Here is a 22,941-nt window from a genome sequence, read left to right as displayed (position 1 = left end):
ACTAAAATTTTCCAACAAGTTGAAAAGGTCAGAAGCATTTTTAAAATATTTTAAACTCTGTACTCAGGACACACAAATGTTTATTTAAAAAGGAGAACTATGGGGTCAGTGTTTTTCCCCATGGTTCTCCTTAGGGTAACGGGAGGACACAAACTAGCGTCCTCCCGTTACCCTAAGCTCAGTATACCGCAAGCTACAGCTCGCGGTATACTGAGACGCCGCAGCGGATCCCGACGTAGATGACGGGATCCGCCCAGCTGCGTGAGTGACAGCTGGCTCTGCCTATCTAGAGGCAGAGCCAGCTGTACCCGCCCCCTCCCCCCCGCCAGTCAGCGCTGGCAGATCGGAGCGGGGAGAGGGGAATCCAGCCGGTATGTGTTTGCTCACCTCCCGATCTACTGAGCCGACCTGTGACAGTGTCATTGTCACAGGTCGGCTAGAACTATGAGATGAGTGAAAAGCACTCACCTCATAGTTCTCCTTTAAATATATTACTCAATAGCCACAATTGGTAGAAACCAACTTTATGTGCATCAAATACACTTGCAAACCATATTACCACCTTGTAAAAACAGTGGTCATCTGCAAGTATGCAGATCAGGTGTTGTGACTTCACTTGATGGATGCTTGCCACAATATTACTGCTCAGTATGTAAAAGTACTGACACCAAAGACAGCCCCTCTCTCATTTTCAGGAGGTCAGCAATAGCAGTGGCCATATTTTTCATGACAAGATTCTATTTAAATTGACTTTCACCTCCAGTCTGGGAGCGCCCAATGCAGGTCTTAATTAAAGTGCTTGCAGTAGCTATAGATGCAAGTGCTTTTAGCAAGGCTTCAGCACTGCCTGGAGCTTGTTAACTGCTACACCCAGCACTATTCAGCAGTCCCAGAATGCAGCCTTGAGGTTTTCAACAAAGCTGTATGAATGCTTTGCAAATTCTTGGTAAATTCAATGCTCTTCAAACAAGAGTTTACAAGATAATGCCTAATGTATGAACTGGGCCTTACCAACACTGGCTATGGTCACAGGACCAGTTACAAAACAAGCATTGCTTGGAATGGTCAGACATGGACATATGTACTAAATAGACAGAGTATTTCAGGAAATCAAGTGACCACAACATGACTAATCAGGTCAAAGCCCAGGTATAAGGTTCATGTATGTGCACTACCACCTGACTCTTATAGCTACAAATATAAAATTGTGTGCACAGTTTAACCACCCACACAACAAAATCATGGAAATGGTACTCCTACAGTTATGTGGTGGTTGGAGGGAAAAATGGCTATTGAAGTACTGCTTCCCTAGTCACCTCTCCCTCTCTGCGCAGTGAAGGAGCAGCAACTGATGTCATCTTAACTCTTGCCAGCATACAGTGATACAACAAAGCCTGAATGGCTTCCTGGCTGCCTCTTCCAGTCAGAGTGCTGCTGTGTAGGTAATGATTGGAGGTTCATACCAAGAGAGATTCGGGAACATATCTTTACTGTATGCAAACAAAATGTAATTAGGTAACTAGATTACATGGCGTTAAATATTTGTCTGGCATTCAGCTCTCCTTGGTTCCATTATTGGAGACTGCTAGAATTGTCCCCCCAATGCTCCCAATGTTTAGAGGAACCCATATTTTATTATATGCAAGATGTCAGAAGTCCAAAAATGATCTTATACAACCAGTGGCAATAAATCCAGAAAGCAACAGATCTCGGAACCAGGTAGAGCACAAGATCTGTGCCGGTATTTTTAGTACTGATCCCAGATCTGGACCAGTTTAAAATGCTGGTAAGTGAACCTTGAATGTCTGTCACAAACGTGGAGCCTGAACATTAGCTGGAGTTTTTTGGTAACCTGTAGACTCCTCCAGAGTACACAAGCTGCTGGTCACTGACTTTCTTCTGCAGATAGCCCTGGAGCTCCTGAATATCTATCTCAGTGACCACAGGACCAGTCATCACGAACATCTTTAGCATACTGTGGATCCGCTCCAGTGGCAGGCTCTCAAGATTGGTCAGCATGGCCTGAATGTAAGTCCAGAAGAGCTGATAGAAAAGGAGAAAACAAATTAAGTCCGTCCATCCTATTACTTGTACCAAATAATCACATGCATACGATTTGAGAACCCCAGTAATATTACATGGTTTATTTATTTTGTAATGCAAAGCAGAATGTCACCCACCAATTTAACTCCCAGAACAGTTACTCTTAAGGCATGCCAACTGTCAAGGTCTTCAGTATGCATATTTCAGCTCTCAACCAAACTTTCGAGCCCTCAAATGGCTGGATTCATAGCTGATCACATGTGCAGCACCATGACAACCGCAACCCAAAAGCATAGGAGGGTGTAGTTCTGCTTTATAACATATTTCTTAATAGAGGCAGATAGATAAAAGATAAAGTCAAAGATAAGACAATTTAGGAGGGAGGGTGAACGAGGGAGGGTGAACGAGGGAGGGTGAACGAGGGAGGGTGAACGAGGGAGGGTGAACGAGGGAGGGTGAACAAATTTAAAACGTAAAACCAGTTTGTTTTACCTGGCAATAACATTACAAAAAGGTAATTTGAATGTAGCCACTATTGATTTATACATCTCCTCAGCAATGCAAAGCCAGAATGATCGTGGTAATATTGTCTCTGATAACGTGACAGAGACAAATAGGCTGATTCACTGCGCAACAAGCAGGTAGAGATGTGTCATGAAATGCAGCCTTGCTGAACCAGTAAATAAGTGTCACCTGCCTGGCTCTGCAATGTGGCAGAGGTGCATAAATCACAATATCTGTAGAGATATACAACCGATTTAGCCATTTGCCTGGATTTACACTTTAAACCTTACAGTCACTCAAAACTGATTTGTTTTAGTGCCAGTTTAATATTATTAAATGCAAGTGAGTGAAAGAAAAAGCCAACATCTTTATCTATGGAAAACAAATTAGGTGAATCTCCTCTTTTTTTAAGTCAGATTGTATAAAACCAAAAATTTCAAATACTGGTACGAAAAATCGTACGTAGGGAGCAAAAACATAAAAACCATTAGGAGAACAGAAAGATAAGCATAAAAAAAATAAAATAAAAAGTAGTGAACCCCTACCTACAGGGGTATACATGTCACCTTATGCTAAATCAAATGGTAAAAAAAGGAAATATGGTACTGATGAGTACCGCAACACCAGATACACACAGGTCAACAGGGTAGTACTGCCACCGTGAGAGGAATGGATTGAGAGCTGGCAGCTTACATGAGAAAGATCAAGTAGACATCCCAGCAGGGTGAAAAGATAACCAATTAGACCATATTGAATAAAAACTGTGCACTGAGCCCCTGGACTGATAGAATTCGAATGTGTTACCCATCAAGTTACATCATCCAATTAAAGACCATAGGAGGAGACGGTGAGATCCACTTACGCACAATGAGGCGAGTGGCGGTAAATAATGCTAGTCTAAGAGCCAATAATAGAGGGGAGTCAAGGTGTGGATCATCAAAGACACCCAGAAGGCATAGTAGGGGGAAGGGAATCAATTGAACATTAAAAACAGAATTGAGGGTGCGTACCACCTTTAGCCAATAGCGCACTAGCTTAGGGCAACGCCACAGCAGGTGGATCAGGGATCCTTGGTGGAATTCACACTTAGGACAGAAGGGGTCATCACGGTATGTGAATCTCCTCTTTACTAAAGTAACTTACCTGTACAGAGACCAGAAGCAGCCTTTTGTGGGCCTGAAGTAGACTAAATTCTCTGGAACTTAGAGTCATGACAGAGCGCCAACTATTCTCACCTGTAGTTCCTCCTCCTTCTGATCAGCCTGTGAAGCCATCGCAGAGTCCCCCTCTTCATCACTATCTATTAAGACAACTTTCTCTGCCTGGTCTTTCTGCTCCTCCTCGATAATAGCAAATGTCCCTAGAGGGTCTTCACGGAGGACACCTTGCTGGAGCCAAAAGGTCATTTTCCTACGCAGAGAAGCAACAGGAACCTTCAGTACCTCACTGAGCTCTTCTAAGGTCCAGGTACCTAAATAAGGACATCAAGCTGAAAAGTTAACGCAAGACAAGCATGGTTGCTACAAAAATAAAACGCATAAAATATGAGGTTTATGAATCTACTACCCTGAACAGTAAACTGTTCCTTGCAGCACAAGAGGTACAATTCCACAGACAGCTTCAGACTATCAAACATTAAGCATTTCAAAGTAAGAGGTGCAAAGAGAAACTCCGCTCTATAACTTCACAAAACAATTCATGCATTAACACACGGAAGGGAGATAGCCCCTCTTTGTTTAATAGAGTGGAGGCACCAGCGTTCATACGGGCTGAGATCACTACCTGGGTCACTTCGTACTGTTATATTACGTAAAAAGTGAGTAATCTGATAATAACGGAATACCGCCGACGATGGCATGCCCAGATGCTCCCTACAGTACTCCAAAGTCAGAGATCTCCCCCTCTTGAAGTATTGACCAATTCTATATAGGCCTTTGTCCAACCACCATTGGAACGATTTAGAGTGATTTCCAGGTGCAAATACCGGATTCTGATATAAAGGGGCAAGGGGAGTATGATGTGAACTGATGTTTCTATGGGTTTTTACACGGTCCCAAAGAGCCAAAGAGGGTAGGGGCCATAATGGATGGACGTCTAAAGGCATATCTCTAGCTGCCTCAGTCTCCATGGAAACACAATCTGGTGGCTCCCATTTAGAATATATTACAGATAACTAAGCTATACGTGCAGCCTGATAGTAGTAATGTATATTTGGGACCCCTAATCCCCCAAACTCTCTGGTACTATAAAGCGTGGTCCTCGGTAAACGGTGACCTTTACCTCCCCATATAAAATTTCACCAAAGTGGATTGAAATCTGGCTAATTCCAATCTAGGGACCGGGATAGGAAGAGCTCTAAATAAATATAACAGGTCAAGGGAGAAGAGTCATTTTGATAAGAGTTTATTTTCCCTAGCCAGGATAGGTTATAAGACGACCACCTCTCTAGATCCCCCTTCAACTTCCCAAAAATAGGAGGGAAATCCGCTTGATACAAGAGGTCGAAAGAGGAGGTAAGGTTAATCCCTAAATAGGGTAACGTGATTAAAGGCCAAGAGAAAGGAAACGCCCCTTTTAACGTATTCACTAACTCGAGGGGCAGATTTATGTTCAGAGCCAAGGACTTGGTTGCATTTATCTGAAGTCCAGACATCTTCGCAAATCTGTCGAGGGAAGACATTACATTAGGAAGGGTAATCAATGGTTGAGTTACAAACAATAGATCGTCTGCAAAGAGAGCACATTTATGTTCTTTAGCGCCACAATGAACCCCTTTGATGTCCAAATTCTCTCGTATCGAAATGGCAAGGGGCTCAATCGCCAATGCGAATAGCAAGTGCGAAAGGGGGCAGCCTTGTCTGGTGCCCGTATGAATCGGGATTGAAGCTGATTTAAACCCCTGCATCTTAATAACAGCTGATGGAAAAGAAAAGTTCCGGAGCAGGCGAATTAACCGAGCACCAAACCCCCATTCCTCTAAAAGCGTAAAGAGATAAGTCCAGGATATTGAATCGAAGGCTTTCTGTAAATTCACAGATAGCAACAATCCAGTAGCACCTGGAGTTTTGCCCCACCCTGATTTTAACAAGGATATTATGTCGATTGCTCTACGGATTTGGTCTGGCCCCTGCCTCCCCTTGATAAACCCCACCTGATCTTTATGAATGTAGGTGGGCAGGAAGGAGTTAATTCAAGATATTGGTCTATAATTAGCCATTTCTCCTGGATCTTTATTAGGTTTAGGAATTATACTTAAAAATGCCTCGTTTCATGTGCGAACTTAAAGGCTCGCCCTTGCTAATGGCTAGAAAAAAGGCTTCAAGATGAGGAAGGAGTGCATGTGACGATTTAATAAAAAGTGCTTTACTTCTTGCACACATCATGGAGTGCTGGTGACTTCTATTAGGGACTGTATCGGGCAAGGCGCCATCCGTGTTGTCACTTCAAGCACCAACCTCTCATCCAAGGTCTGTATGCTGTATGGAGTGCAGGTGATTTCGTATTATCGATTGCAGCTCCTATTCTGCACATTTTTCTACTCATTATTTAAGAGCAACAGATAAGCCCCTGCTTCGCTTTCCTTAGCTGACTGGATCTCTGAGCGCAACAATGACAGTTTTCTGCTCCCTCCTACCCATATCGATTGACAGAAGGCCCACAGACATGTTATTCAGCCACTCAGCATTATTGTACAGTGGAGCACATAGGGGGGAATTTATCAAAACTGGAGCAAACAGAAACAGGAGCAGCTGCCCATGGCAACCAATCAGCATCTCTCTTCAGGTTTGTTTACATAAGATTTGAAAATTAGACAAAGAAACGGATTGGCTGCCATGCACAGCTGCTCCAGTTTTGATAAATTCCTCTCATAGTGTCTGCAAAGGGTGCAGACCACTTTTTCAAAATGGACTACAAGGCTTTGCAATCTGGCAAATATAAATAGAATTGTGAAACAGCAGACTTAAAACAAGTCAGTGCTGCATGCAGACTTACTTTTACTCTGGAAGTTTAGTATGATGGCAGCATGAACAGGGGACACAGAAAAAGAGAGGGTGCGGTCAGCTAGCTCCACATCCAGGCTCACCAACCCAAGGTGGTGCTTCCAGTTTAGAGTCCTCATTGCCTGGGAAGAGAAGACTCATTAGGCCAAACTTATAAGTTATGACAAAGACCATAAAATATATACTGTAATAACTAGCCCAGAGTCTTACCTTGAGTTTCTCATATCTCTTAGTGAACATCTCCATGGTTTCTTTAATCTGCTCTGGGAGTTCTAACTTCTCCTCCTTCAGTGCTGGCCAAAATTCGCTCGAAAGGATGACTGCCACCAAGTTAAATGGAGGCCTTTCTTCTTCTGCCAGTTTTTCCTCCTCGTCACGTATGTTCGTATGGATCCGGCGAGAATCTGCCATATCCTGTTACAAAAAAATAAAATAAAATTCTGCTTTAAAAAGACGCGCAATGCAGCACTCGGAATTACTGTACTTGCTCAGCCCTGAGAAAACGAGGAACCATAGGGATCCCAGCTGTCACCTTATTTGCCTAGGTGAGGGTGACACTGCTCAGTGTCCTTGCAAGATCCCGAGAAAGATGAACATTCTAAATGTTGTGAAAAGCATAGGAGCCAATTCTCATGAGATCTCAGCTCCAATTTGCTATTTATCTACATGATTCCTTTAGAAGTCATTAGAAAAGGTGTTAAAGATGATTTCGCTTAAAGGGTTATTAAACCCTCCAGTGTTTTTGCTAGCAAGCAGTAGATATTAGAGCTGCAACAGTTATTCGATTAAAATCGACGATGGAAAACGTTGTCAACGTTTTCCATCGTCGATTCGTCGGCAAAAATTCAAATTTCCCGCTCGCTGCTGCACGCCGCTTACGCCCGCCGTTTACGCCCGCTGCTTACGCCACGCCCACGTCGTTTAAGCCGCTCGCGCCTACGCCGGTATACCCGCTCACGCGACGCCGCTTACGCCACACTGAGGACATGTGTCTGGCCCTCTCATCCCGGTGAGCTGCCCGATTCGCCGCTGCCCGCCTCTATAGAGGACTACAAATCCCAGCAATAGTACATTATAGTATAATGTACTGTTGCTACATTCCTCTATAGCTGCTGGTATTCTGTACTGCGCCGCTGTAATAATGTACTATATTGCACACTACACTCTTTTTTTACTTCCACCGCGCCAAGCTTGCTCCCGTGATGGACTACAATCTCAATAGAAACTAGTAGTCCATCACTGGAGCCTTTTTTTTTTATCTGATTAAATCGAACTTAATCGGCTAACTAATCGATTATGAAAATAATCGTTAGCTGCAGCCCTAGTAGATATATGCAAAAAGTGTTTTAAAAAAAACGCTTTCAAATTACTGTCTTCTCGCGCGCTCCCATCCGAAAATGTGAAAATTCTCGGGCAGCCGCAAAGCATCTTGGGGTAGGCACATGCGCAGTTCACATTTTCGGCCGGGAGACGAGGAGAGACACAAGGTAAGTATATGGACGGCGTGCACCCGCATGCAGACACCGTAGGACAGGAAGTGCCAGCAAGGACAGAGGAGTCAGCGCAGGATCGGAGACCAGCCGCAGCTCTGGAGGGACAGATGAAAACGACAGGAAAGAAGATTGGATTAAGAGACATCATTTAAGGTAAGTGTTTTAATTAACATTGGGGGGGGGGTGGGGGATAGCTTTGACTTTAATGTCACTTTAAGGTTTAATTGTATGTTTAAATTAAGTTTGTACCATCTGTGATCTTAAGAATGCCACAGATTCCCATAATGTCCAGTAGTCTAGGTCTTTAGATCTTATAACACGGACTTCAACCATACCTTCAACATGACCTCGCAGTAATGCATCTGAGCCTCTCCGAAACGCAGCTTCAGCAATTCCACATTACGTATTTCTCTAAAATAAGAAGTACAAGTTAACTATGGTAACTGAAATTCGTGAAAAGTTAGTAGACATTTTGTGGGATTAACCAGGGTCTAGAGACTTGTCAGAAACTGACGACTTTACTGGGAAAATTCACAAGCAGCATTTATAAGATATGAGCTACTAATGAACAATCAGCGACTTTATCGTCCCATGACACGATATGAAAGGTTCCTATATTTACCTCTCAGAACTGTAGCTGAACTGATGGAGAAGTCTGTCAGCAAGGAGGGTTCTGTATTCATTAATAAACAGCTCTTTGCTGCCATAGATACTGACCAGAAGGCTGATTATGTCTGAGGAACGACGCTTGGAGCCACTTTTACCTTGGGGAGAAAAAGATGGAGGAGATGTTATTACTACAGGAGTAGCAGACATTGTAGCCAATCACTGTAGCCATAGTAATTCTGCCGAGTACGGTAGCTTGTATACAATGACAATCCCGAATAAGCAGTAATGCTCTGCATAGCCTTTGTTTACCAGTTCAGTCATGTGTGCACATATAGTGCTAGCACAGGAGACGAAAGCTGACCATACACTGATTTAATTTTGTACACTGCATGCTAAATTGGCCAAAATTCGATCCACAGGTGGCCCTTCACACACCAAAAGGCTCAAACTTTGAAAAAAATAGGCAGGCAGAAAATTGCAGCTAAACATTGACCCCAGGCAATCAGCTGCAGCGTGGAGGGGGGGGAAATTGAGTGATTTCTCTCAATCAACCTGCTTCCCTTAAAAGAGAAATCTAGGTATGCAATGGCCAGCTTAAGCAGGGAGCAGGTACACAGTGCAATTACTTAAGAGGGAGTAGGAGAGAAGCATTATTATTTTTTTCTTTAGGGATTCAACACTTCTGGGAGTGTCACATTCCTAGAAAACTGATCAGTTATAGAAAGAAAATGGAAGATTGTTGATCTGAAGCACAGATTGGCAAAGATGTAAAAACACACGATACACCACAACAGCAAGGTTTAAAAGGAAAGGTTATGTTTGGTGACAGGGTCTCCTTAAAGAAGTATATACATAAATTATACACTGACCAACATTATCACCACCCGCCTAATATTAAATAGGTTCCCCTTTTGCTGCCAAAACAGCCCCGACCTGGTGAGGCATGGACTTCGCTAGACCTCTGAAGGTATGCTGCGGTATCTGGCACCAAGTTGTAAGTAGCAGATCCTTTAAGTCATGTAAGGTGTGAGGTGGGACCTCCATGTGTCAGACTTGTTTTTCCAGCACATCCCAAAGAGAGACTTCATTGGATTAAGATCTGGAGAATTTGGAGGCAAAAGTGACACCTCAAGGTCACTGTTGTGTTCCTCAAACCCTTCTTGCACCATTTTTGCAGTGTGGCAGGGTGCATTATCCTGCTGAAAGAGGCCACTGCCATCAAGTAATAGTTTCCATGAAGGGGTGTACTTGGTCAGCAACAATGCTTAGGTAGGTGGTACATGTCAAATTAATATCCACATGAATGGCAGGACCCAGGGTTTCCCAGCAGAACATAGCCCAAAGCATCACACTGCCTCCGCCGGCTTGCCTTTTTCCCCCACAGGGCATCTTGTGGTCATCTCTTCCCCAGGTAAGTGACACAAATGCACCCCACTATCCACAAGATTGCTCCGTGGTCCAATACAGATGCTCACGTGCCCAGTGTTGTTCCTCCCGGCAGTGGACATGGGTCAGCATGGGCACCCTGAACATCTGCAGCTACGCAGCCCCATAAGCAACAAAACATATACACCGTGATCAGACACCTTTTTTATTGAACCAGATAATTCACTTTTCTAAGCAATTTGAGCTACAGTAGTTCTTCTATTGGATTGGACTACACAGGCCATCCTTCACTCCCCAAGTGAATCCATGATCCTTGGCCACCCATGACCCTGTCGCCAGTTCACCAGTTGGTTTTCCTTCCTTGGACCACTTTTGGTAGGTCCTGACCACTGCAGACCGGGAACATCCCGCAAGAGCTGCAGTTTTGGAGTTGCTCTAAACCAGTCGTCTAGCCATCACAAACATCAGGGACAAAATGTTTTTTCTTGCTGCCTAATATATCCCACACACTTCAAGATGCCATTGTAACAGGATAATTAAAGTTATTCCCTTTATCTGTCAGTGGTCATATTGTTATGGTTGATAAGTGTATGTTACAAAGCAGTATGCATGACTCTTTTGTACAATTTTAAGGGCCCAGTCAAACCATATTCACTGCATTCATGTCAATGACACCATAGACACGCCCCCTGCCCACAGTGCGATCGGGGGGGAAAAAATTAAAAATGGTACATGCATTTTTTTCAGATCACACTGCATTGGAACGGAGGGCGTGTCTGCGGTGCTATTGACATGAATGGCACCACCACGCCCCCTCCCGCACCAGAGCGCAGCCCGGCTACATATCTTTGATCCAGTGCATTCCGGCCATGAATGGTGTAACTGGGCCCTGAAACCTGAAAACATCTGAGCTAAAGTGTGACTCCAGTAATTTTTTTTATTTTCAGTACTGTGTCCCTGCTAGAGCACGGATTGTCCTTTGCCTCCTCACTACCTCTGGAAGATGAGAATCAAACTACTACTTTACAATGAAAGCATTTCCAGTCGTCTTAAAGAATCAAACCACAAACAGTAGGCAGTGGTCCTTTGCAGCTCAGTGACCACACAGGAAGGGAGAGGAAATCCCCTGAGCTGGGACTGATAGGAATAAAAGCCTGGCAGAGGTTCTTAACCCCACCCCCCCTTTATGTTACCTTGGGATTTCCATGCCGAAGACAAATTAATGTTTGTATAGTGAGGTCCAGTGAATAAAAATCCCACTGCATCCAGAACGGTCACTCAGTTCATGTCCGTACCACAGTCCACCATTTAGGCTGCATTCACACCAGCAGATGCACTACTACGCATAGCTGCTAGTGTATGTTCCAAGGCACAGTGCTGATGTGCCCATCGCTGTGCATAGCACGGGTTTTTTTTTATCGTGTTGTTAGCAGTCTTCCCCCCGTTTACATACACGTGCATGCCTTTCGCACACGTGTTCATTAAAATTAGATTGTGGTGGCAGCAGGGTGGAGAAATTGTTTTTTTAAATTATTTTTTAACTTAACTTTTGCCATCACAAAGGGACTAACAAGGTTCTCTTTATGGAGACATCAGGGGTCAATTAGACCCCTGATTATCTCCTGCACAGGAATGTGCTTAAAAGTCTGTACACCCAGCACTTCAGCTGCCTTCTGAAGCATAAAGCACTGAGATCACAGAGCTGACACTGTTTGCTCTTCTCCCCAGTGGAGTGGGAAACCCTGAAGACCACGGTGTGGGGGAGGTGATGCAGGGGGGGCGGGCGGCACTATCGGGGTTAGTACAAGTGATCTGGGAGGCTGTACAGCTGCCCAGATCACTTGTAGTTGTGGTAGCTGGCCCTGCCTGACATCATTGGTTGCTAGAAAGCCAGCGGTCCTAGCAGCCAATGACTGAAGCAAAAGGGGGGCCTGTGTTGGGTTATGGCTGGCAATGGAAACACCGCCCTTGGAGGCTGGTGTATCCACTGTCTGCCAGCCATAACCTAGCACAGGTCGGCGATTGCGGGCCAGACAGAAAGGCCAGTAGGTCCGCGTTCAGACCGTGCTCCGCCATTTTGTGACCCCCTTGGTATATAATTATTTTGCTTTTTAGAGATTTTGGACCAGAAACAAGCATCAGACATTTATATAATAGAAACTGCATACCAGGATCAGCATCCACAGGATCAGGCACCCAATCCTCTGGGTCTGACACCTCATCGTCACTCTCTTGACCATTCTCTAGGACCACAGGATCGGCCTTAGACAGCTCATTGGCCAAATCCCCTTCAGCGTCTCCTGTTAAACCAGCAACAATCTGTCGCACAGTATCCTCTCGTGTTCTGTTGGGAGAAAAACAATTTAAAAAAAATCAAACATTTATCCAAAGGTCAGTTTTAATATAACCTTCACATTTTATAAGCCACTCGTTAAAAGATTTTTATGACTGTTTCATAGGCATATTTTTAGATCTTTCTTAACAATTCTCTACAGACGATTCCTACAGTGGAGACTGAGATATGCTATAGAGCAAGTCATAAACTCATTATGAGTGTGAAGAATAAAAGCACCATCATTTACAGAATTACCCAGTTCAGGGAACACTCTGTTCAGGGAATGAGCAGATATAGTTGGCTTCATGTAGATGTGCCTTTGAAATCTAAACTCAGGGGAATGGGTCTGAAAGACAGCTTCCATTTGTAAATAGCAAGTGTATAGACAATATTTTACCTCAAGTACTTCCTGATAGGCTCACATGCCACCTCCAGAATCACCATAGAAGGATCCAGCTCTCTCAGAGCTTTAATGGCAGAAATGTATAGGGTGATGATATCTGATGTATTTACACCTGCGCAAGACACAAATACCAGTGATTCACATAAGCAGTTTGCACTGAAAAAGTATACACTCATGTTGAATGGTCATCTGTCCTGCAAGGTTCTCGTTTTCATTTATATCCCCATTGCAGAGATTTCCCATCACTTCCCACCCCAACGCAGAAATAAGTGTAAATCTCCTCAATAGGAACAGAGTTGGCAATAAAACCCTGAGAGAGGATCGAACGCTTTACAGCTCAAAAACCAGTAAAATACATTTTGAGTCATACTTTGTAGCCTGGTCAAGTACTCGCCTTACCAACTGACTGGACAGCATTATGTTAAAAAGGTCACCCCATGTTCCCCCTCTTGTAAGCATGTTCCCAGTATTCACCATGAGCACAAATGGTCACTCATAACCTGCAGGCGTTGCTCTCCCTTTCTGCTGTGCAGGGGATTACCATAGGCCAATAAAGAGACTAACTCTGGTACTTATGCTAGATCATGTGTGCCGTCATCATGCCAAGATCATAAGAGCTCTCCCTCAGAAAGTTGTGGATGCCTTCAAGTCTGGCAAGGGATTTAAAAAGATCACCAAGTTATTTGAAATTAAGCATTCCATTGTAAGGACAATATTGTACAAGTGGGGTAGATGTCAAGTCACTGCTAAATTGTCTAGGACTAGCTGGCCCAGCAAGTTCAGTCCAAGAACCCTCAAAATGATATCACGGAGTGTTCAGGTAACTTTTACAAAGTGCATGCAGGCACAATCAGAGAGTGATTGCACAAATTTAACCTGAATGGGACCAGCGAGAAAGAGGCCCCCCCCGAGATCGTGCCGCTCCTTCCCTGCCGCACAGCCACCCGCAGCATGTACAGGCGGCTGTGTGGCAGGGATGGAGAGGCTGTCACCAGTCCCGCAGAATGTGCTGCAGGCACCGCCGGGCAGCACATTCTACAGTGTGAGGACCCTCTCCTCTTAGCCCTGCCCCCTGGCCGCCGTGACGAGGAAGAGGGCCCTGCAGGAGACGAAAGGTAAGTCTGGAGTGGGAAGGGGGGCACGGGGTAGTGGGGGGGATGCTCTGTAGTGATGACTTTTATTGCAATGTATTGCTGGGACTTGTAGTCCCGCATAGCTGGTGGTATTCTGCATTGCTGTATGATGATTATACAGCAATGCAGAATAGCACCAACTATGTTAAACCCCTGATTTAATTTACCATTGAAATGTCGCAGAGGATATGAAAGGAAAGCCACAAACATCTTGCAACTGAAGGAATTTTGCAGGGAGGAATTTTGCAGGGAGAAGTCAAAAATGTTATACAAAAAGTAATTTATGCAAAAGAGGGCAATACTAGCTTCTGAGGCCATGGGTGTACTTTTTCACACCATTGCACCCATTGATATTTTTCTTAAATAATTTAAAAAGGCAAATTTTTCTTGTGTTGTATTCAAATAGATCACCTTTATCTGTGGGTATGGTTTGAATAAAGATCTACGTTTTGGCTCTTCAAATATGTAGAAAATGTCAACAAATTCAATGGGGTATACTTGGGTGTACTATACAGGATAGGAATATTTAACAGCAAGACGGAAGTAGAATTCTCACCTGGATGTAGCAACCTGGTCTCCAGAGCGATTTTCAGACTTGAAAGTAATTCCTGCCTCTGATTGGTCCGTTCCAGACAGTACTTTAAATCCTTGATGGCTGGCTTAGAGTCAGGAAAATCTGGGGAAAATAAATAATAAACGGAACCTGCCACAAGAAATATACAGGCAACCACTGCTGACCTCTCTTTCTACAATTTACAGTTCCTGGCTGTTAGGCACTTCCTGTGGCTTTAGTGCTTTCTTTCTGCAGTTTAAGAATTCTCACCCTTCACTGACTGTCTACTAGTTCTGTATGCAGTTCTAACAATTCTCTTTTTGCTCCTCTAATTGGCTGCCAACACCCAAGTCTGCATTGAGCATGAAGCGGTTACAGGCAGCCTGTTGCATGAATTACGACCTTCAGCATACAGCACTGGCAGCTTCAATGCTGGCAAGAGATTGCATATTTAAAAGAAATCTAATGGCACAAACATATACTGTTGTCATTACTGACCTGAGAAGTGCTCATTTATTGGCGGTCTGCTTTCTGGCATGCAGCCCGTAAGGTTAGGAAGCAGTGAAGCCAGATCAGCATGACAGCCAGGAAACTAACATTTTTGGGAGTATACTGTCAGCCAATGTTTTTTTATGAAAACACTGGAAATGACCATGTGATTATAGTTAGGGATGCACCGATACTGTTTTTTTCGCTATAGAGTACAAATACCAATTTTTTTTTTTACGTACTCACCCATACTGAAGTCCCATTAAGGAAGCTGGGCCACGTGTAATGGCTCGCCGCCGAGCTTCCTGATTAGCCGGCTCCATGCTCCCTCGTCACTGGGTAGCCAGCTTTCCGACCAATCAAGAAGCTTGGTGGCGAGTCATTACACGCCACCCAGCTCCCTGATTGGTCGGGAAGGCGGCTCCATCCATGCTCCCTCATCACTTCGTTCAAGTCATTACCCGCCCCCAGCTTGCTGATTGGTCGGTAAGCCAGCTATAAGCTCCCTGTTGACGAGTGAGCATGGAGCCGGATGGCGTTTAATGGTTTGCCTCCTGGCTTCCTGGTACTGGAAGTTCTGGTATCGTGAGCATTTGGGAGAGTATGAGTACTCGCCCAAATACTAGTATCGATATCAGTGCCGATACTGAGTATCGGTATTAATGCATCCCTACTTATAGTGAAGGCAGAACTTCCCATTTCATACCACTTTTCAAAAATGTTTGTCAAGTGCAGACAGACCTATCTAAATATCTATCAAACTAAGGATCTGAAATAATTCACTTAATCCCGTTTGCGTTTATTTGAACTGCAGTTATTTCTCCCCTCTAAGTCCCACTATAGAGTAGATCTAACTCCTTATTTGGAAGACATTTACTTTGCTGAAGCACTGTGTAATTAACACATTTTCTCTTAAAAAAATACTTCATCTTTTTTCATTCTTTCTGCATCTGAGGGATACTAATCTCCTGCAGCCTCTTTCAACCGATTCCTCTCTACTTCATTGTCGGCTTCACATTATTCTTCTGGACGTGGTTAAGTTAAGATCTACTTTAGGTGATCACTAACAATTTTCTGCAGTATATTAGCAATCTCTGCAATACACAAAGATGGATGAGCAATATTTTTGAAGGAACCCGATTTACCACTTACCTCGGATAATACTGAAGAGTTCATCAATGCGCATGCTAGCGTACAGGCGGTAGAAGAATCTCTGAACATGACAACGCCACCGCTTCAGGGTGCTCATAGCTTTATTTCTGCAGGCTGGAGATGCCTCATCCTGCAGGAAGACCTTACTGAGCCAGCCGATCACCTTTTCTATCCACTGTCAAAACAGAAAGTTGTCGTCATTTACAAGGGCATCTTGTCCGGTCACTGTGCTCATACCGTACAAACAGTTTCCTAACATACGTTTAGCACTCATTCACACGGATAACGGCCAGCCCGTACAGATCTGTGCTGCGTGCACGGCCATATCGGGCAGCTCCCGGGAAGAACCGGTGTTTCGTGTGATTATACGCAGCAGCCTGTCTTCTCTATAGGAGTACATGGCCGTACGCCACCCTACGCTGACCAGACCTGCACGTCCATATGGGTGTGGGTGTCCTTGCTAGGACGCAGACAGGATCTATCCTGTCAGTGCACGTCCGTGCGGACACCCGCACGGACGTGCAGGTCGGGTGAGCGGAGGGTGGCGTATGGCCGCATACTCCCATAAAGGACAGGTTGCTGTGTATAATCACACGCAGCACCTGTCCTTCCCGGGAGCTGCCCGATACGGCCGTGCACGCACCATGGATCTGTACGGGCTGGCTCTTACCCATGTGAAGGAGGGCTAAATGTTACTGTTTCAGATGTCGGTTCAGCAAATTTCCAACCAACTCAAAAAATAGCCAGTATTTCTGGGTATGAGGGAGCATGTATATCTCTCCACATTGGATGGCCAATTACCAGAACCAGGGGCTCTAACACTGGACCTTACACTCTTCTTGCCCCATCAGATCACTCTTCATTAGTGCCAATGAGCTTTTGTTTGCTTCAGAACACTTTCTCTCTCCACACAAGTCTATGTGTAGGCAGCCGAAGCAGGTCAACTGCACCTGCAATAAATTCTGAATGATCTCAGAAGTCTCAAACAATGTGAAAAGCACTCTGCATTTGCCTATCAAATTCCTTCGACACAGGCCCTTACAAACGTTATGCTGCATCAGGTGAATAGAGAAGCAGTGGAAGTAGAGGGGCTTTATAGGAGGTTTTGTCACAAAGCACAGGTTCACTTTAGGTATCTTCACGTTACCTCCAAGAATTCTTTAAGAAATGATCTCTCGTAGTCTCCACGACATCTCTTCTCCATTCTCTGTTCGATCATCTTGTGCAGGATTATGGTGACTGCATCTGAACACACCCTCTCCAGCAGATTCAATCTGTGGCTACAGTAAAAGATGTCATTTTTAAGGCACTACAAAAAGAACAAAAATCTGCCCAAACCTATAATGACTGTATTACGACAATCCTTTATCAAAATCAAACTTATTTTATGCTTTACAACTATTAGTAAATAATCTTGCATAATTGTGAAAGGTTTCAGTGGTACGCAGTTGACTACTGCTACATACTTGTGTAGCTGACACCATTTGTGTCGTTAAAGCACAACTCTAGCTTTAAAACAAATTTGCAGGCAGGAAAGTATTTTATTACAGGAGGACACACTATGTCTTTTCTGCAATAAAAGCTTATCACCCACTATGCAATCTATTTCACAAGCAGCTCAGTGGACAATTCTGGCATCTGCTGGGTACAGTACCATGGGAGTGAAGTCATCCCATGCACCTGAAAGAAGATGTTGGCGATCGCAAGCTAGCTCTTGGAAACCACATCACTGGATTAGCGGTGCGTAATCAAGGAATTTGATAAGTATTTATCAAGTATATGCCTGGGCAGCTCTGCAATACATGCACATTTCCCCATGTTTTGTCTCTTTAGAAATGCTTCAAGTACAGAAAAATGTTGATCTGCTAGAAATCCAGTGAGCTCCTAACTTCCTGCCTGATCTGACAACACAGTGTCTCTGCTACACTGAAATCCTAAGCAGTAATGTCAGCCATGCCCAGGAAATTAGGAGCTCACTGGATTTCTGGCATGATCTTTCTTTATTTGCCACACTTTTAAAGGAATATAAAATGGAGATGTATGCATGTGTTTCAGAGATGTACTGAATAAAAGTTTATTTTTTGCCCAGACTTATACCAAGCATGTGTGGTCGAAAATAAAGGAAACTCATACTGGAGAAAAATAAAGACTGCCATTCCTGCTTAAACAAAAGCTAGTTGCCTGGCTGACTTTAGCTTCAATACGTCAAGTAACCAACCTAGAAAAACAAGCACTGAGATCAATACATCAGAATTCCTAATCAGCACACTTATTCTGAAGCCGTTAGATTAACACGATAGCCAGGGGACTAGTATTTTGAACAGTAGAGGTCAGCAATGGAAGTCTCCATACTTCCCCAGTAGGAGGTTGACCTTACACTGCTGCCCTCTGACCACTACGCCCATGTCTTTCCCTAGACCAGGAGTACGCAAATTCCGGCCCTCCACCTATGGTGAAACTAAAGTTTCCATCATGCTTCTGCCAGGCAGAGGCATGCCTGTGGCTGTCAGAGACTTGCAATGCCTAATAGGATTTGTAGTTGCACCACAGCTGGAGTTTGCCTACCCCTGCCCTACATGGCAATGCTTTGCAACATCCTTCCTTTCTTACAATTTAAATTGAATCATTGCGATGCATAAAAGGTGCCCCTACTCTGGGCGGATTTCTATCGTTTTTTTAATGTACCGGCCGAAATACGCACAGTGTATGGGGCTGTTGGCTCCCTTTATCAGCTGATCAAAGGAGCTGGCTGGAAAATTTTAAATCGATCGGAGCCGGCAGCCAATTAACTGCTTGCTCCGATCAGGTATTCGGACAGGTGCCAGCGGAACCTGTCAGAATACAATGTAAACTGCGGGATTCTTCGATCAATGCGCAGTTTGTGTTGATGGAGGAATTGCGTCAATTTTTTTTCCTTCAGCCTGTGGGTTGAACGAAGAAAAATTGATAGATGTATGGCCAACCTAAGGCTAACAGCCCAATGATTAACAGAGTTGAAGAGCTGTGCAATCAGTGAAAGCCTAGATCTCTGGACTTAACTGCTAACCTTGTCAGTGTTCTGATACTTTGCTTACATGTCTTTACATAGTAACAACACACAATAAATATTGTGGATGATGTTTTCTTATAGAGCACTTACAAGATGCTGTTGAGCTCCTGAAACTGTTCCATGGCAGTACTGCACCAGCACTGGTCCTTAGGGCTCTCGCAACCAGCACACTCAGAGTCCTCTAATGCTGGGTCCTCGGAGTCACTCTCCTGCTCATTCATGCTGCTGTCACAGTCGCCGACACTATCGTCCCCTCTCTTTTTCTGCCTCATGTAAATCTTAAACGTCCGACTATAAAACCGCTGGACCATGTTTTGGAAAGTCTTGGAGGTGGAGAAGAAGAGGATAGCTTTAAACATGGTGAACACTTTATCTCGCAAGATCTGGGAATCAGAGCCATGCAAGAAGCCCATATCTGCCCAACTACCCAGGATGTCCAGGCTTTTTAGGTATGGTTCCAAACGGGACAAGAGGAGGCGGAAGGTGTCCAGTAAGAGCAGTACGCATTCCTGTTCTTCAACAGCGTTCTCTTGCTGGTTGATGCCATTCCAGAACTCAGGAGCAATGTTCCTCTGCAGATCCATCTGCAACACTTCGGTGAACCATTCTTCAACCACACCATGTAGGCCACAGACGCGTAGCACATCTAAGGCTATTTTAAGATCACTTTCCCTGATCGACGCATCGGGACCAGATCTAGGAGCAGCCTGTAACAAGAACAAACAGAACTCTAGATCCAAATTTATGAGTGGAATGCAACAGGTTAAAAACAAATGTAATGGGTGCTATTATCTGTTGACTTGGGTAGCACTCCTACGTTACAAACACAGGGCCCTCTATTCAGTTTCCACAAATTCTCATCTTTATTGTATGTACTTCACAATTCATCATTCTGTCATGAATTAAATATGTAGGCGGTCATTGCCAAACTTTACCTGAAAATGCCAGCTGCTCCGTTTTCATAATCCTGAGCCACAGATTCAGGAGAAGGATACAGATGAATGCCACAAAACTGCTTGAACTCCTTACCGCAATCATTGTTTTACGTCAATGAAAGCAGTGAGTCCAAAGCAGCAGTGTGACAGCCAAGCAATAAGCATTTTCCAAAGAATTTAGAAATATGAGCCTATATATTTCTCTTGACAGGTTACTTTAATTTGCTCAAAACCAAAACTCAACCATCCTGTGTATAGGTTTGATGGTGATGTTGGACCAAGCTTGATCCATCAGATTTATGTGAACGCCTGAATGTTTTATGTATGTGCTGCATGAACAAGTATGCTTTGTTGCAGCTTCCTGGTTACCCTCCATGATTTTGTTAACACACACACACACTATTTATTGTAGCAATTCCAATACATTTAGGCTGTAAACCCCTGAAGCAATATATAGGTCATGTCACACTAGTAATCCAGTCCCTGGCCTGAACGCATCAAAAAAGCCTTCCGTTGCTTCTATGGTTTCACTCCCTCATTGATCACACCAGCATGGTACTGCTCTCTTACCAATGCTCAAAATTCAGCAGCACTGCCACCAGCAAGGCACCAACACCAAAAGGAGAAGGGAAGCGCTCTCTACCGGAGGGGTGGACAAATTCATATAGAATTCAGGAGCTAGTAGAATGTTTTTAGGAGCCAGCTTCATTAACAACTAGATAAAAACCTCGAAAAACCTGATGCACAAACTGTAAATTTTAAGGAGCATTGGCTACCTGTATTTAACCAGCCCTGATCTACAGCAATACTTATTCTGGAGATTTGCTGTCAATGACAGTACATCTAGTGTGACATGGCCATATCAATGAAAAGCCAAGGGGAAGAGGCACAGGTGTGAGCAGCAGAAGTCATTACTGCAAACAAACAAGAACACAGATGATTCCTATTTCCAATAGTTATATTAGCTGACTAGTGAGATTTATAATTCAGTCACATGACTGAAAATAAAGATCATTATCCTTGCATAAAAGCTTTATGAACTCAGCCTATAGTGTTGAACCAGAAGCATGTCAGAAGTATTCATGCCTAAATCACTACAAACCTGAACTTACACTCATACCACCAAAAAATTAAAGTGACACTATACGCAGGAGTTAAATCTTAAAAATACATTCAAGTACCTGAATTATTAACAACAATGTACCTTATTTGTGTATAACTCAGCTGTAGCTCCTCAAATCATCTGTGAATTGGTGCTGACACTGCCCTTCCTTCTGTAGAGTGACTACTTTTGTTCCCCATGGTCCCTGTGTGTGTTGTAAAGTGGCCACCAATCCAAGCTCGCTCCCGTGATGGGCTACAATCTACATTTTTGTTAATAGTTAGGGTACTTGAATGCATGTTTAAGATTTAATTCCTGAGTTTAGTGTCACTATAAGCATTTCAGGATTCTTCTGGTGCAGCAGAGGACTACGAGCTCCATGATTCGTTCTGCCCACTCAGACTACAAATCTCAGCATTCATCTTACCCAGTGGACAACTCCCAATGGCCTAGCTACAGATTTAGGGGACCACTCCATAGCCAAGAGAAGGGCCCCCATCTAAAATTAGGACCTTTCCAGCAACCATGTCAGTTAGTGACAGAAGCTCAGAACATCAATATCCTGTGACGGAAGATTTATACTTCCCTGTCCAGCAGCAACAGTGCTGAAACGGCTCTCTTACACAGATACTACCCCACATTTGAGGTAGTGTTGACCAGTGTGTCCCCAACAGATAGGCTTTCCCCTGTGGAACTGCAGCAGTAACATGGGGGTCAGCAGGAAGAACCATTGCAGCCAATAGGGGGGCACACTATTAGACATTCCCTGAAGTGTGGGAAAAGTCTTCAATCCCCCTTGACCAGGTCACTTTAATGAATTTATTTAGGTACAGAACCCCAGTAGGTTTTAAATGCTGTCTTTTTCTTTACAGCGAGATCCACCCTCTCAATTTAGTCAGATGTCTGGTGCCATTGGGACAAGAAAATGGGGGGGGGGCGGGTTCCAAACAGTTTACAGTTGTCAATGGAACAGGAAATCTTCTGATGAAGACATCGGGTCTGATGACAACTGAAAGAGGGGATTACCATCAGAAATGTATTTTTCTTTTTTTATGTAATTTTTCCTTGCTTTAGCCAAAACTTAAAAAAAAAAAAAAAGGCTCAGCTTTAGATGCACTTTATTTACACCAGACTGCATGTCTACCATTGTGGTGGGGAAGAAAGGTGGGGAAGACAACACTGAGGCACCAATTCCAACACCTCCCTGCAGGCATGTTCCAGCATTCACTCACTCCATTAAAGAACTAGAGGTGCCAAACAGGCCCTGTCCGCTACTACCCATTCTTCATCCTGGCCATTAAAACACTGCAATCAAATTAGCAATCAACTGTGGCTGCGGTGCACAAATAGCTGTAAGCAGGGCATGCTGGGACTTGTAGTGGCACAATTGTAAGCTTTGCATAGCGCTGACGTCTTGCCAGCCTCCATTCAGCGGAGAGGACACTGACCAGCCCCAGGGCGGAGGCGGGGACCAGGCCCAGGCTCAGGGTGTTCCAGGCAGCGGACAGCTTCTCCGGGCTGCAGGGTGCCATCCCTTTTCTGCTGTCTCTCCCGAGCGGGCCCGTCGCACGTCCACACGTCACTTCGGTCCGCGGCAGATGACGTTGCAGCGCCGGGCTACCTGTCGCCATGGCAGCCAGAAACGCCGTCCTGCTGCGCGCCGAAGACATCTTTCCGGATCACGTGTAGCCTTCACACCGGGTTTTTATAGGCCGCTGAACGGGAGATAAAGGGTGACGTCTATATAAGGGAGT

General features: G+C 44.3%; 1 protein-coding gene across 1 annotated transcript; it reads right to left on the bottom strand.

Annotated features, from left to right (window-relative positions):
* Window positions 1-1,749: 1,749 nt before the first annotated feature.
* ANAPC2 (anaphase promoting complex subunit 2) lies at window positions 1,750-22,786 on the bottom strand. Its single transcript, XM_018567260.1, has 13 exons — window positions 22,636-22,786; window positions 19,241-19,857; window positions 17,249-17,381; window positions 16,102-16,276; window positions 14,464-14,583; window positions 12,769-12,886; window positions 12,205-12,380; window positions 8,664-8,805; window positions 8,377-8,452; window positions 6,759-6,962; window positions 6,541-6,670; window positions 3,783-4,018; window positions 1,750-2,043 (listed from the first exon to the last, which is right to left on the bottom strand). The coding sequence occupies exons 1-13, from the start codon at window positions 22,717-22,719 to the stop codon at window positions 1,831-1,833; spliced, it is 2,424 nt and encodes an 807-aa protein (XP_018422762.1). The 5' UTR covers window positions 22,720-22,786; the 3' UTR covers window positions 1,750-1,830.
* Between the last annotated feature and the right edge of the window lie 155 nt (window positions 22,787-22,941).

The sequence above is a fragment of the Nanorana parkeri genome, unplaced genomic scaffold, assembly GCF_000935625.1.
Source record: "Nanorana parkeri isolate BGI_ZX_2015 unplaced genomic scaffold, ASM93562v1 scaffold1026, whole genome shotgun sequence".
Taxonomy (NCBI): Eukaryota; Metazoa; Chordata; class Amphibia; order Anura; family Dicroglossidae; genus Nanorana; species Nanorana parkeri.
This window is presented reverse-complemented; position numbering and strand designations above follow the sequence as displayed.

Coding starts and splice junctions, on each gene's coding strand:
- ANAPC2 (XM_018567260.1), bottom strand. CDS start 22,719: ATGGCACCCTGCAGCCCGGAGAAGCTGTCCGCTGCCTGGAACACCCTG. Junction 6,671..6,758: donor AGAGATATGAGAAACTCAAG/GTAAGACTCTGG, acceptor TTCTCTTCCCAG/GCAATGAGGACTCTAAACTG. Junction 2,044..3,782: donor AGAAGGAGGAGGAACTACAG/GTGAGAATAGTT, acceptor CTTTTCTATCAG/CTCTTCTGGACTTACATTCA.